This window comes from Neodiprion fabricii, chromosome 4 (genome assembly GCF_021155785.1).
Source record: "Neodiprion fabricii isolate iyNeoFabr1 chromosome 4, iyNeoFabr1.1, whole genome shotgun sequence".
NCBI lineage: Eukaryota > Metazoa > Arthropoda > Insecta > Hymenoptera > Diprionidae > Neodiprion > Neodiprion fabricii.
In genome coordinates, this window is record NC_060242.1 from 9,165,342 (window position 1) to 9,180,999 (window position 15,658).

Consider the following 15,658-nt stretch of genomic DNA (forward strand, 5'->3'; position numbering starts at 1 on the left):
ATTTAATGTTTATTTGAAACAGAAAACCATGTATTCCGCAATAACTTGGAATTACAGACTGACTTTTTCCGAACACCCTAGGCCGTAATCTCAGAAGCAAGGCGAAATGCAAAACACGTTCAATACAAATTATTTAGAATTCAAAGAGGAATGAAATTTAGCCCTATCACATTTGATGCAATTGGAACCGTCTAAGACAGGTTATACGGAATCAATACGTATATACGTAGTAGGTAAATTTACTATGTGAAAATCAACCCCCAACCCCAACCCCTAAATGCGGGAGGGGTAGTAACTTTGAAATTTCGAATGGGAACCTCTGTTTTTCATTGGAGATCCGAATTTTACATGAAAAAATACAAAAGTTTCATTTGAAATTTTTTTTTCAATTCGTGACCGATGGCGCTTGAATCGCGAAAAATTAAATTTTTGATAATTCCAAGGAAGGCGCTCCAAATCGAAGATAAGGAAGTACGTGTTGAATGTTTTCAGGAGAACAATTCGATTGTGCATAGTTTGACCTCAATCGCCAGGCCCCGCCGCCCCGGCCTAGTGTATTTTCTACGTTCTAATGCGATCACAATACCATTTCAATGTTTACAACGCGACGTGTTTACTACAATCTCTCTCCTCGTTATTCGAATTGTCTTCGTTGCTTGCTCATGTTCCCTGATTTCTTCAACGCATTCCTTCATAACACGATCTCACTACGCACTTCGTTTTGAGCATTCTGTCATTACTTGACTCTATTACCGTTACAATGGAGGCTTTACCTGTACAAGGGAAAATTGAGACGGTTCTTATTTATAGAGAAAGTGACAGGAATATTAATGAATCTGTTACTCTTTATGCTCAACGTTTTCCAGACAGGGTGCGTTCACGCCGTTCTTTTTACCGGGTTATCAAACAATTCACCACCGACGGAAGTCTAAAAGCGAAAACAAAAACCGTCAAAAAACAGTTACGGGAGCTAATAATGAGATTGCAATATTAGCTGCTGTGGCTCATAACCCCCATGTTAGTACTCGACGGCTGAGCTGCGATTCCGCGTTAACGTCCGCGTTGATTCGCCACCTCTTCTACGTTAACCATTTCACGTACCTCCGTCATGATTCCTTCTCGTCTCTGTTGATTGCCCGCATTTTCAGCGTCACTGTCTGCTCCTGATTATTTCGGTTCTGACTTCTCTAATACAGAAAAACTTGGTACGTCGCTCCAATTCAGATCTGTATGCGTGTACTATGAGTAAGACCGAGTATCGGTATGTTCGAGTGAGTGTTTCCATGCCAGGTAATTGAGGTGTATCAATGTGTATAGCGTACTTCAACAACATAAGCAAGAGAAAGTAACACAGCGGGGGAGGGCACAAACAAGATAACGGTAACTGATCGATACCATAGGAAAACCAAAATGCCTACCAAAATGAGTTAGATGATTGGTTTACAGGAAATCGCAGTACTTAGAAAATTGGAAACTCATTTATTCATTACCTCCAAACCCAATATTGAATTTTAGGTTACAAACGATTATCGTGGTTCGTCGTTACCAACTTCATTTGCAACAAATGTGACACGACCATATGCTTTTCCTCTTCTCATTGTAAAAACTTTGTAATCAACGGTTCTTTGCATCCCACGTTGGATCTGAAATATCTGCCGCGAGCGATTAAGAGATTATTTTGCAAAAGGGATTTTACATCAAACCGAACGAAAATATATTATTGAATTTACTCTTTCCATCTTCAAACATTTCACCGAAATTCACCGTAAAATTTTCTTCATTTTCAATTAATTATTTCTTCACAACATCCGTTCGAAGCATCAGATTTCAGTGATTCCATGATTTTCAAATGACCATAACTTGAAACATAAGTGACTTGCAGAAAAAAGTCCTGCTCAAAAGTATTGCTTAGTTCTTAATGAAATTCTCAAACCCATCATGCCAAAAAAAAGAAATTCAACGTTGAATTCCACATTTGACTGAGAATTCAAGAAACCAATTGCTCGGTTTTCACACAAATGCATATTTTACGAATTTATGGAGTATGTTGCATTCTAAATGATCTGAATTGCATTTAGACAATTCTTCTTACGTTGTCTCGAAATTGGGGACAAGTTTTACTGCAGAGTGTTGTCTCCTTCTTACTACTTCGTGTTCACAGCCTATGCACGATATTCATTTGACAGCCATGAACTCTACACCACGCTGGAATGAGCACTGCTATATTCTTTTGTTTTATGAAGAAGCCTGTGCATAAAGCTCAGTGTGTAAAAGTGAAATGACTCGTGAAAGTTTTTTTATCGAAACTGGAGTGACTATTTTAAGCGACGACATCAAGACCTCAAGTTGAAGATGATATTATCCGAAATTTTAAACGGTGAACCGCTATTTGTTATGATAACCCTAAAGCCCTACACTATCCCGGCAAAACAAATAACATACACAGGGGTTACGGTCACCCCGGAATTTTAAATCGACACTGCTAACGGATTGTTTGTCATAGAAGGGCTTAATTTTTTTCATTCGAAGGCTGAAAGACTGAAAAACGGAATAGTATATGCAAGGAAAACCTAATATGAATTTTTCACGGTGAAAAATTCGATTGAACGAAGTAAAAAAAATGATTTCAGCAGGTCGTAAGAATTATATTAGGTTATGTGTAGGATCCTAGGGTTATTAAGTATGCCATCAGAGTGTCGGTAAGGTGCACAGAGAAACAAGATGAAAGTTAACCGTATCTGTGGGTTCTTGCTTCTACGTTGAAGAAAATGAAACGTGGACATTAAAATGGACTTGATATTTCAGTCTCTAGTTCTCCTTATATCGATTACATGTCTTTGCATGCGGTAGACACGTCTTCATAATAACAATAACGGAACTAGGTAAGTGAATATGAATTATTCTAACTCAATAAGTAAGTCTTTGTTTTGGTGACGTCAATGACTCTACTGTGGTCACATTAATTACTACTTTGGTACCTGTAATTTTATCCCTCGCGCGGTAAGCAAATGAAGATTGACTGTTATCTGCAAAATATTATGTGGGACAAAATGTATCTCATTAAGTCTAAATGCTGAGTATTTAAATATTTGGGTGTGATAAAAATACAGCTCCATTTATATATCGTATAAAACAATGATGTATGCATTGAAACGAAATTCAAACAAGGAATAAATGTGATAGTAAATTCTGTATACGTATGCGATTCTTAGCGCCGCCAACCTTGTGGTGCAAAAACTATTACAGAAAAGTTTGTATGTGCATATTCAGGTATACCACATTACAACCTCACTTTGTGCCTAGTTGAATCTCACAACCTTTGCTTATTATACTCATGATATACATTTTTTTAGTAAAAGTTTTACAGGTATGTTAAATATAAATAAGCTTCCAGAATTTTTCGATGAAAAAAACTATCAGACGTCTAGGAAAATTATATCCGGGACCAAAGAATGCCTATCCATGGACTTATACCCAGTAGACCGTCAGGCGTCCCCGCAATCGTCGTGTTGAATTTCAGCATCTACTCCGTTTATCTATACTATTACTGTGTTTTTTGATAGTGTTGAATTCTAATTTTTGACTGCTAGCACTCATACTCTTTATACGAAATTCTATGCACTTACTCTATTGCTAGAATAGTAAGGTTGGCTAATTGAAAGTATAGATAAAGATGTGCATGTCGTGTGTTGCATTTCATATTTTCAATCATCTGTAAGGAATATGAATGTTAGTTTGGAATGGAAAATGAAAGGCAGTAGTCAAGAATCAGCATTCAGTTTTATGGTTACTTATGAGATCTATTTCTTAAAATAACTATCTCAAGTTTTATATGGTGCCTCAAATACTTGCTACTATACTACAAAAACAACAGTTTATGTTTTACTTAAACTCTATTTACCCCTATAAACGACCGTAATAGCTTATTTTGCTGTCTATTTATGGGCTTATTTTTAATGTCAAGGCCTATGTTAAGCTACTCGCCGTCGTTTCCGTTGAGGGTGCTTATGTTAACTCATGTAGTCGAAGGCACTTGCTGTGGGATGATGGGTTGGTTATAGAGGTTGTACGAGACATTCACAACACTTCCGTTTCCATTGATAGCACAAATTTTGTGGTCAATGCGTTCATCAACTTTGCGTCAACTGGGTATGGTTGTTCCATTCAACAATTTGAAGCATCTTGTTACATGAAGACGTATACATACAGTTCTTTGTAGCAAAACGTTGTTTGTCGACAATGACGGGATGTACCGGGTCAGTTTCAGGTCTCTAACGTGTATGATGATGTCCTCCAGGATGATATCAGTATATGCTAGAAGGTCTTCATGTAAGGAGAATTCTCGAGGGATACTCAGCTTCCTAACATACAGGTATTTACCAGCTGAAACCGTCAAATCTTCTTTGTACGAGATTTGCAATCCTACGAGTACTGTGGATGAGATTTCGGTCAATTTCCTTTTTTTTCTCATGATGGAACATGTTAAGTCTTTCCTTGTACAATACAAACCAGACGATTCACTCTGGGGTGATAGTCAGTAGTTTATATTCATTTTACTCTGGCCAGTGTTCTAAAGCTGTGAAGAGGGCAGATACATGTTGAGAATTTCTATCCATGGTCAGTAATTTCGGGCTGCCAACGCGTAAATTTCCAATAAATAAGGAAGGTTTTTGCTATCGTGTCTGTTGTGCTGCTTGTGACTGTTATTATTTCGCGCGATTTGGAGAACCGGCGAGCCATAGTGATGCAGTAGTAGTACCTGTCTGATTGGTTTGGATGTGAACGTAACGCCTTAAGCCCTGGATTTCTGGCAATAGATATAGTTCCACGATCATTCTGATACGGTATTATTCTTCTACGGTGAGATTTATTTTTGATGCATGATTTGGCCACTTGGTCGGTATTTGTCCTTGAAGACCGCAAGGATTTCGTGAAAAATGTTGCTATATACGAATAGTTTGACGTCATGAGCTCAGACGTTGCACCAGAGTGTTTGATGTTCTGGTTAGAACGTTACTTCTTGTAGATTGAAGTGAGGTGATGGTTTATTGTATCAACCTAGTTAGTAGTTTTTCCGTGGCATGGCGTGACTTATGCGGATTCCGTTAAGTCTTTAATCGCATGGCACTTGCCACGTTGCTATAACTTCTCCAAGACCAGTTTAAGATTCCTTGCGATTTATATTCTAATACTTTGGTGTCTGATCTTGTTTTACTTACTACAATGAGCTAGCTTTCCAAAGTTGAGTGCTCTATTTTTCAAATCTCGTCGGCATACTTAGCCAAATGGTCAATACTGATTCTCAAAGTCAATGCAGTAGCCAGGGTGGGTTTTAGATGTAAAGGTGAGTCATCAAACCATAATATCCATGAAATGTAGTCGCCGTTTAGTTTTGTCGCTAACTGCCCCATCAGACAAGAATTTTACGTATTTCCATTTCTTCAGTAAGGAGTGACTTGATAAAAAAACTTCTAATACGTTGATATTATCATGGGTTGGAGGATTCAGAACTGCGCTCTCGATGGCTGTGAGAATTGCCTGGTCCAATGTGTTGAGCATAGTGTAGGTAGTCATGCAAGTTGTCGGAAGTGATTCCTATTTTTCGAAACTGATGTTCTAGCAGTAGCTCTTGTAACGATTTTTGTTGCCATTGTTTTCTATCGTTTTTGAACTTGTTGATACCCCTTATGAATCTTCGTCACAATATAAATTCATACATGTACGCCCGAATACGCATTACGCATACTCTTGTTAAGTTTTATAGGATACTAATGTCATGAAGTCCCGGGAAAAATGCATAAATCTTATTGGATCGAAATCTTGTCTCTATCTACTCTGATTTAACCATGTATGATTTATAAATCTGTTGAAATATATGAATTATACATGCAGTTTAACTATGTGCATAATATATATCATATATGGCTTAATCGAATTATACACAAAACTTGGTTTCAATCGGATCTATGCTTTCTTTGGGTGAGAAATTTCGGAATAAGATTTCCGATTACAAAACTGTATCTAATCCAATTTATTTAGTAAATATGGAATAATATTTCAGATATAAGAATCGTGATAAAGAACCTGTATTCCCTTGAATAATAGTATTTCGACTGCATCGACAAGTAAAATGATTAGCATTTACTAATCAATCCAAAATAGAAGTACCTTTTCCTATATTGGTGAATCGAGTTGATCCAAAGTGTGTTTGCAAACGCAAGCCGTGCTGTTCACATGTTCTGGAAAGCACATCCACTAATCATGTAACATGAAGTGCAGCTACGGATAAAAGTTCTCAATAAAAGTGCTCTGTGTAACTAATCTTAAGGTACTATTTGCTGGCATTGTCGTAATTATAATTTTCCGGTATTGATGGAACCAATACTTTGTACCAAAAGCAGATTTGTAATTACATATTTGTAACATCGAGAAAGACTTAAATTTATTATAATAACTATAGACTATTGAACAGTATCTCAAATTCACACAATTCAGCAAGTTTCTGCTTTACACTCTTTGGTCGGTATTGAAGTTACCGACTAAAATCGAAAATATTAATTAAGACAAAATAATGACACAAATCAAGAATCGCACAATATATACCACAACTAAAATTATATAATACATTCATCAATTCACGTGATTTGTAGGAATATTTGGCAAATTGTGGCAATATTGTAGTAAGTATCAATCGAATTAAGACAAACGTAGATTCGCATATCACGATCCAGAGTAGGAACATGTATTTTTTAATTTAAATTTACGAAGACATTAAGACTAAATATTCTTTTCGGTCAAGTTACAGTAGTATTTAACCCTAAATAAATCGTTTGGGAGTCCATCGGATTGTGTGTATATACGTGTGTGTGTGGATGTGTGTGTAACATGCATATGATAAACATTGTGAATATTTTGCATTTGACATATATTATCTATATTCAGCTATCTTAGATAATGTTTGTTGCATAAATAACTACGAAGGTAAAGTTCTTGTCACGACTTTTCACTTTACTCACTCACCATTTTTGATTCAATCATGTATGTTCCGAATCGACCGCTACAATAAAGGTTAATGGTTAGTATTGTGCCCTGTGAGATATCGAATGCACTAAGTAGCTGCCCACGGCAGAATAATTAGCAGCCTCATGAAAACTTTCATTTTGTTTCTCTGTGATGAGGCGAAGGAAATTGGCATGATAATATAGCGCGCCATGGCTCTGAGTCCTCGAGTAAATGGAGTAGGATAGCATACCAGTAAAGAGGGGTGATACACACGGGAATGAAGTCACTAATAAGGAATGTCATCATCTCCCAACCTTCCCAAAAAGGGGTTTTGGCTTCGAAATGTCATCAAGTATCGGTAACAGGAAACTGTATATGTAGTTACTCTTTAGACGTACCTACTACAGGTATAAAAAATTTCAAAAAATATGCGTAATTACTTATATTACTATTTGTGTGAGAATTTTTTTTACAAGTCACCCAGATTTCATTCATTGTTCATTGATCTGAAATTACCGATGAATTGGTCCAATCAGATTTTCTGGACGAGTATCGCAGACATACACTTAATTTAAAAAATATGACAAAATGCATAAGTGATCTTTTGAATTGGTACTAGAATTGAGCCAAACGAAAGAGAAATAAAATTAACAGGGTATCGAGGAGATCGTTAAAAGTGATATGAAAATTCTTATAATGCACTTTGTGAATATATACAACTGAAACATTGTCGAAGTTTGTTTTCATTATTCGTCGTAGTGATGCAAGCTTAACAGAGATCACTTTGTATACTCTGTAACTTTATATGATTTTTTTATATCATCTTTTCTCAAATAGTAGTAAATTATATTTACCTCAAATAATGTTCGGCTACTTTCGGTGTTTCTACTTTGCAGCATTATACCAATTCTCTCGTAAAAAGTGGACAAAGCATTAAATGCAACAATCGCATTTTCATCATGGAATCTTGTCCAATTCAATAAAGTCTGATGCCAGAAGAAGATATCCTCATAAATGAAATCATCGAACAAAGACATATGGCTCCCAAGTACTGCAATACCGGCTATAATACAGAAAACCTTTTTAAAAGTGGAACTTTAATTGAAATTACATGTTCTATTGACTATACTTATTCTCATACGCTTGCAATAAGCAATTGTTAACTAACTAATGCGAAAGTAAACGAATGATTGAAATGAAAATGATGACAAGTAATTGGAATTTGGGGATGATAGCATTGTGAAAACGAATGCAAACCGACAAAAGGACGAGAATACGCAATGAGTACAAGAGCTGTAGTTGTACATATAGAAATAAAGAGACAATATACCGTGATAAAACTCGGTCATCGGCAATCGTCGAAAACATGTATCTTATGCATATATATTGATGCTTGCAAAGCTTTTTTTACGATACAAATTGACTTCAACAAATTTATTACGGACGGTAATTTTTGTACCACTTGCATGGGAAGTTCGACTTCGCGCACCGACGAGGGTGCACAAGGCAGCCGATTCCCAACAATTCTCAAACTGTCGAGTAATATCGAAAACTGTTAGGTGTGTACGTACAGTACAGTTTTGCGAACGAAACCGGCGTAACTGACGTCGTCGGACGTGATGAGTCATGGCTATGAGCAGATCCGCTGTGTTGCATCAATGCGTCTACGTTCAGATTGGACAACCACGTTTTCGTCCCATTGCCCGTGTTACAAAAACTAGTGTAAGATACGCGTGCGCGTACGTCACCCGCGCTTCACTAGGCCGACAAACTAAACTCGTGCAAGAATCACGTGCTTCGCGCACTTGTATCGTAACTTACTATTTCCTTTCCTCTTCAAAGGGTAGTTATTACACCCTACATTATATTCTAGGCGATTGAACCAATCATTATCTTGACGTAATAACGATTCGATTGTGAACTTTCTGTGTTGATTCGATGGTTGAAATGGATTTTGCGATTGCTTTTTTCTTTGAATTTCAGTCAGAAAATCAGAAAAAGATACGGATTGTGGAAAAATGCGTGTTTTTCTATCATTATCGTAAGTAGGCGTGATGAGGTTGGTACCAATGGCACATGATCCAGTGACGCACAGTCTAATCGCGCTGAACAGATATATGGTGTCCCTATAGTAGCCCGAAACCACGTTTCTTTTAGGACTGTGGAATAGACTGGGCCAAAAAAATTGACAATTTTTTTTTTTTGAAGAATATATTGAGAATGTCATTCAGTATGGCAAAAAAAAAATGTCATGAAATTTTAAGCCCTTAATATTAACTTTAAGAGGTCTATCATCGCTATTTTTGATTTTTAGTAATAATTTGATGTTTTACGTCAGAACTGTCGAAATATTGAAGTGAAAAAATTTATGTTCACTTATCCCTTTATAAAATTAAATTCCCTACAAAAAAGGTCTGACTACAGATTTTTGTCAGACAAGCCGTTTCCGAGTAATTAAGCTTAATAAATTGATATAATTTCTCGATTAATTCTCGATTAATTCTCGAGAAATTATATCAATTTATTAAGCTTAATTACTCGGAAACGGCTTGTCTGACAAAAATCTATAATCAGACTTTTTTTGTAGGGAATTTAATTTTATAAAGGGATAAGTGAACATAAATTTTTTCACTTTCACGCAGACCCACAAAAACACCCACGTCGTCCTCAAGGAAGACCTGGCAAAGGCGGCCATCGTCACTAGGCGCGTTGAGCGCGCCTGGGGCAGCATGGAGGCAGAGCTGATCGAGACCAGGGCATCGCGGGAGTGTGGGGACAAGGCCACGCAAACAGATGCCACGAAACATCAACAGCAACGACAGCAGACGACAGCCGCAGCCTCCAAGAGGAAGGAGATCTCCCCCTCGACTGGAGCCGCGGAAAAGAGGCCGCGCCCCGACGAACAGGAGGAGAAACCCGAGCAAGAGGGCTGGAGGGAGGTAGTGAGGCGAGGCCATTGCAAGGCCGCCCCCCCCCCCCCCCCCCCCCCAGCGCCAACAGCGCCAGCAGCACCTAACAAGAGGGCGGTCGCGGCCCCTGCGAAAGAAGGCAGACCAAGGCCCAGGAAGCCAGTCAGGCCAGATGCCGTCCTGATCAGAACGGAAGGGGGGCAAAACTACGCCGAGGTCCTCAAAAAGGTCAGGGGCCAGGCGGACCCCGACAAGTTAGGTGCCTCCATCACGGCAGTTAGGAGGACCAGAGGCGGGGACGTCCTCCTTGAGCTCAAGGGCTCAAGCGGAGCACAGGCTTTGAAGGAGGCCGTCGTGGAGGTCCTGGGTGGTCAGGCTAAGGTGTCGACGCTGGAGCCGGAAATGACCATCGAGATCCGCGATCTGGACGAGATCACGACGGCGGAGGAGGTAAGGGCTTCCCTCAGCAGCGCATTGAAAGCGCCGCTCGGAGGAGAGATAAGATTGAGAAGTGGTTTCACGGGCACCCAGGCCGCGCTAATGAGGATGGCAGAGCGGCATGCCCGGAAGTTGCTGGCGATTGGCAGAATCAAGATCGGTTGGACCGTCTGCCGGATCCGAGAAAAAATCACGATGGACAGGTGCCACCGATGTCAAGGGTATGGGCATCACGCTGCTAAATGCCTGGGCATAGACAACTCGAATGCCTGCAGGAGATGCGGTGAGACCGGACATAAGGAGAAGGAGTGCAGGAGGTCCAGCCCAAGGTGCATCGTTTGCACAAACGGCGAGGCAAGGGCGGACCACTTCGCCTGAAGTGGCCAGTGCAGATCCTTCAAGGCGGAGCTGCTGAAGGCTAAGGACCGGCGCAAACGGGCGGGTCACCATGAGGGTGCCCAACTCCGGGCGAGTGGAGAGGACGGGAAGGGCGAGCGTGGAGCCGGTGATGCTCTCCCCCACCACACTAGAAGGGTCGTTCGGGCGGAGGCTCGACTTTAACCTTTATGCCAGGAGTGAGGTGCGTCAACACGGGTCCCGGGGCGGTGCCTGAAGCGGGCATACTTTAGGTAAACTTGAATGGGAGCCAGGCCGCTCAAGACCTGCTTACCCAAACTGCTGCGGCTATGGGGGCCAGCATACTGCTGGTATCTGAGCCTAGCAGGGCGGGGAAGCAAGGTAACTGGCTGGTGGACACGAGAGGGGACGCGGCCATCCTTGGGACGCGAAATCTGACCAGCAGCCTGACGCTGGGTGGGAGAGGCGTGGGCTTCGTGTGGGTGAGAGTAGGCAACACAAGTGTCTTCAGCTGCTACTTCTCGCCCAACACGTCGACGCAAGCCCTGGATATGCGGCTGGACGGCCTCGAGGAGGCAGTCAAGGCGGCTGGGGGTAGGATCCTCATAGCAGGCGACTTCAACGCGAAGTTGCCGCTATGGGGATCCGATAGGTGCGACGAGAGGGGCGAGATCGTGGCGGAGTTCTTGGCCAGACTCGACCTCTGGCCCATAAATACGGGACACGCCCCAACCTGGAGCAGGGAAGCCACCGGCGCGAAGTCGGTCATCGACATCACGGTTGGCAGCCCCGGAGTGGCGGCCGATATACGAGGATGGAGGGTCCTCGAAGAAGAGAGCCTGAGCGACCACCGCTACATCTACATGAAGTGGGTGGCGCACGTTGGAGCTCGGGCAACGGACAGAAGCGCCAGCCAGAGGTTTAGCAAGGGATGGTTCGTTAGGAAATTGGACAAGGCGGCCATGACAGCCTGTCTCGGTGAAGAGAAAGCGAAGCACAGGCAAGGCCCAACTGGAACCGGCAAGTCGGAAGTGGACGCTTTCATGGACACCATCACCAAGGCATGCGATGCGGGAATGCCGAGAAAAAGGCCACAGCGTGGCAAGACCGCTATTCACTGGTGGACCAGCGAGATCGCCCAACTCCGACGCGACTGCATCAGAGCCAGGCGACGGATGCAGAGCGCGGACCGAAGGCTAGGGCAGCGAGGCGAGAACTGTGGAATACAGGGGTGCCAAAAGGAGCCTGAGAAATAAGGTCAAAGCTAGCAAGGCCAAGTGCTGGGAGGAGCTACTGCAGGCGGTGGACGAAGACCCGTGCGGGCTGCCGTACAAGCTGTTCACCAAGAAGCTTGAAGGCCTGAGGCAACCAGACGACCCGACAATCGTCGATGGGGTGCTAGGTGAGTTGTTTCCAACTCATGGGATGACGATAAGCACCACGCTCTGGCGCGACGACGACGGTCCGACTGAACCTTTTACCGAGGCGGAGCTCGCCGACGCGGCAAGGAGGCTCGGTAGGGGAAAGGCGTCAGGACCTGACGGAGTGCCGAACGAAGCCTTGGCCGTAGTTGCCGAGTGCTACCCGGACGCACTCCTCAGGGCCTACGAGTACCTCCGCAGCGGAGCATTCCCCGGCAGGTGAAAAAAACAAAAGCTTGTTTTACTGCCTTAGGGGCAGGTCAAGAATGTGGAGGTAACGAACTACCGGCTTATCAGCTTGATCGACGTCGCTGGCAAAATGCTGGAAAGGCTATTGCACGCCAGGCTCGAGGCAGCTCTGGACACGTCGAACGGACTAGCGGATAATCAGTACGGCTTCCGTAGGGGCAAGTCAACCAACCAAGCCATCGACGAGGTCGTGGACATCGCCAGGAAAAGCGAACGAGCGCAAAGGCCGCTTTGCTACCCCCTGCTTGTTGGCGCTTTTGGACGTCAAAAACGCCTTCAATGCGGTGGGGCACAACGTAATCCTGGAAGCGATGAAAAAGCGGAAGAACATGCCGGCGTACCTCATGGGCATGGTCAAGAGTTACCTAGAAAACAGGTTACTTTTGTACCGCACCAGCGAAGGCGAAAGAACGCGCCGGCTGACGACAGGGGTTCCGCAGGTGTCGGTCCTCGGCCCACTACTGTAGAACGTGGTCTATGATGACTTGCTGCGGCGGAAAATGCCGGAAGGGGAGACAACTATCGGCTTCGCCGACGACGTAGCTCTGGTGGTGACGGCAAGGACGGCAGACCTGCTCGAGAGCAGGACCAACGAAGCAATCAGCAGCGCCTGGGCGTGGCTGTCTGGCGTAGGACTGGACCTGGCGGAAAGGAAGACGGAGATAGTGGTGATAACTAGGCGGCACACGCTGAAGGTGAACCCTATCAAAGTCAAAGGACACGAGGTGAAGCCCATAGACAGCGCGAAGTACCTGGGAGAGACCATCGACGCCAGGTTAAATCTCGCGGAGCACGTGCGGAAGGCCGCTAACAGGGCCATGGGCGTAGCCGCGGCCATTGGCAGGCTGATGTCCAACATCGGGGGACCGGCCTACGTGAAAAGGAAACTCCTCGCGGGCGTAAAATACTCCGTTGTACTCTACAGAGCCCCGGTGTGGGCCGACGCCCTAAGCGTGGCGAGAAACAGGAGCAAACTGGAGGCTGCGGGAAGGGCCAGCGCACTGCGAGTCGTGTCGGCGTACCGCACTGTCTCGACGCCGGCCGCTATGTTGTTGGTGGGCCTGATCCCACTGCACTTGATGGCGGCCAAACGAAAGAGAATCGCGGAGGCGGAAGCGAGAAGCGGGGCCCGTGGCAAGGCGGCTAGGGTCAGACTGAGACGCGAGGAGTGGGTGAAGACGACCGAGGTATGGGACATGGAATGGCGAGAATAGGAGAAGGGGGCATGGACGAAGGAGGCGATACCCTCGGTAGTACCCTGAATCGACCGGAGACACGGCCAGATGGAGTTTTACCTGACCCGAGGCCTAACGGGGCACGGGTGCTTCGGTGCATATCTCCATCGGATAGGTGAGGAGACGACGCCACAGTGCCACCACTGGGGAGAAATGCGAAGCGCGACCGGACCGACCGCGAACATCCGGGAGGTAGTGCGCGCCATGCTGAAAGGGCCGGAACAGTGGAGAGCAGTGGCTGATTACATCAGACGAGTACTCCGTGACAAAGAGGAGGCCGAAAGGATCACAAGGGGTGAACGACCAGGCAGGAGACCCAACCCGGGGACGCCCGCGCGAGCCGCGGACCTGGCGTACAGGCACGCCGTATGCTTCAGGAGCGCGGGCTACCTCAGAGACGGTGCGATTAAACCTACCAGTGGCGCAATGGATATTAGCGTGGTACAAGAAAAGATCGTGGGCCTGGCGGCAAGGCACGCCGCCGAGGAACTCGGGAGAGGACCGCCTGCGGTCAGAGCGACAATGCCGGGTAGCGAGGGTACAAGGGTCCGGATGACCTACGGGGACGTAAACTACGTAGGCAACAACCGGGCTATCTTGTACCTGAAGCGCAGGTACGGAGGCCAACAAAAGCTGACAAACTCGTGCAGTCCGGTGAATATGCAACCGCCGGGGCTAGACGTTGTGGTGCTCGACGGCGTGGTCTTTACCGCCAACTGTTAATGCGTCAGCTAGGACGAGCATGCGAGAATGTTCCCGCACTACAGGTCCACGGTGGATAAGGGGGCCACCTGCTCGGACTGGCGGCTGGCCAGGATGCAGACGTCGCAGGTAGGTGTGCAGGAGCTAGGTTGGGGCCATGCGAGCACGGCCAGCAACATGCTCTGCAGAAAAGACTAAAAGTGCGCAGGGAGACGCAAAGTGTGACTAGTGACACAGACAGGTGGGTAAGTGTTGAGTATAGTGCGAAGTGTGACTGCGGACGAGGTCAACGGAAGACAGACAGTAGTGAATTCCGTGCCGACAGGAGTCAAAACTGAGACGAGAAGATAGGAGGTGAGGGAAAGCTGATTGAGGCGTGACTGTCGGGCCGAGATGGTCAACGTCACGATGAGGTAAGCGGGAGAGAGAGGTCAAGAAAACGACTGGCCACAGGGACGGAGGGCAGTACTGCGAGAGCGGGTCCGTTCCGTCCTGGGTGAGGAGCGGCGGAGGGGTTTTAGCTAGTACAAATCCGGCACTATCTAAAGACAAATGAACATCCGGATGTCTTATTGAAGATTTCCCCTTCGCCGCTGAAAAAAAAAGGTTAGGTTAGGTTAGGTTACGTTAGGTTAGGTTAGGTTCCCCTCCCCTGGTGAAAACACGCCTGGTAACGGCGGGGGTCCCACAGGGATCGGTCCTTGGACCACTCCTGTGGAACCTAGCCTACGATGACCTGCTCCGAATGGAGATGCCAGAGGGGGTGAGCACCGTCGGGTTTGCGGACGACATCGCGCTCCTGGTGACGGCGAGGTCCGCGGAGCTGCTTGAGGTAACGGCAGGCGAGGCCATTAACCGAGTGTGGGACTGGCTGCACGAGAAAGGGCTGGAGCTGGCCGAAAAAAAGACAGAAGTGGTGGTCCTGACTAGGAGGCATAAGCTCAGAGTCAACCCCATAATGGTCAAGGGGCACCAGGTGAGGCCCGCGAAGAGCGTTAAGTATTTGGGCGTGACAGTCGACGCGAAGTTGAACTTCGCGGAGCACGTGGCGACAGCCGCGGACAAGGCCATGAGGACGGCGACAGCTCTTGGCAGACTCATGCCAAACACCGGCGGCCCGGGCTACGCCAGGCGGAGGCTCTTGGCGGGAGTCGCGTACTCAGTAATGCTGTACGGGGCTCCTGTCTGGGCCGAAGCCTTGAAAGTGGCCAGAAATAGGAACAGAGTTGACGCGGTCGGAAGAGTCTGCGCACTGAGAGTGACCTCAGCGTACCGCACCGCATCTACAGCAGCGGTCATGGTGTTGGCGGGGTTGATCCCACTACACCTTATGGCGGAAGAGCGC

The 15,658-nt window shown here is 45.5% G+C and overlaps 1 protein-coding gene across 2 annotated transcripts in view; it reads right to left on the reverse strand.

The window, feature by feature from the left end:
* The window catches only part of LOC124179538 (DNA-dependent protein kinase catalytic subunit-like), a 97,756-nt gene that overhangs the window by 39,931 nt on the left and 42,167 nt on the right, over window positions 1–15,658 (reverse strand). For both annotated transcript variants that reach the window (XM_046564050.1, XM_046564049.1), the window contains exon 7: window positions 7,857–8,065. In XM_046564050.1, coding sequence (XP_046420006.1) covers window positions 7,857–8,065 — 209 coding nt within the window. The remainder of the gene's footprint in view (window positions 1–7,856; window positions 8,066–15,658) is intronic.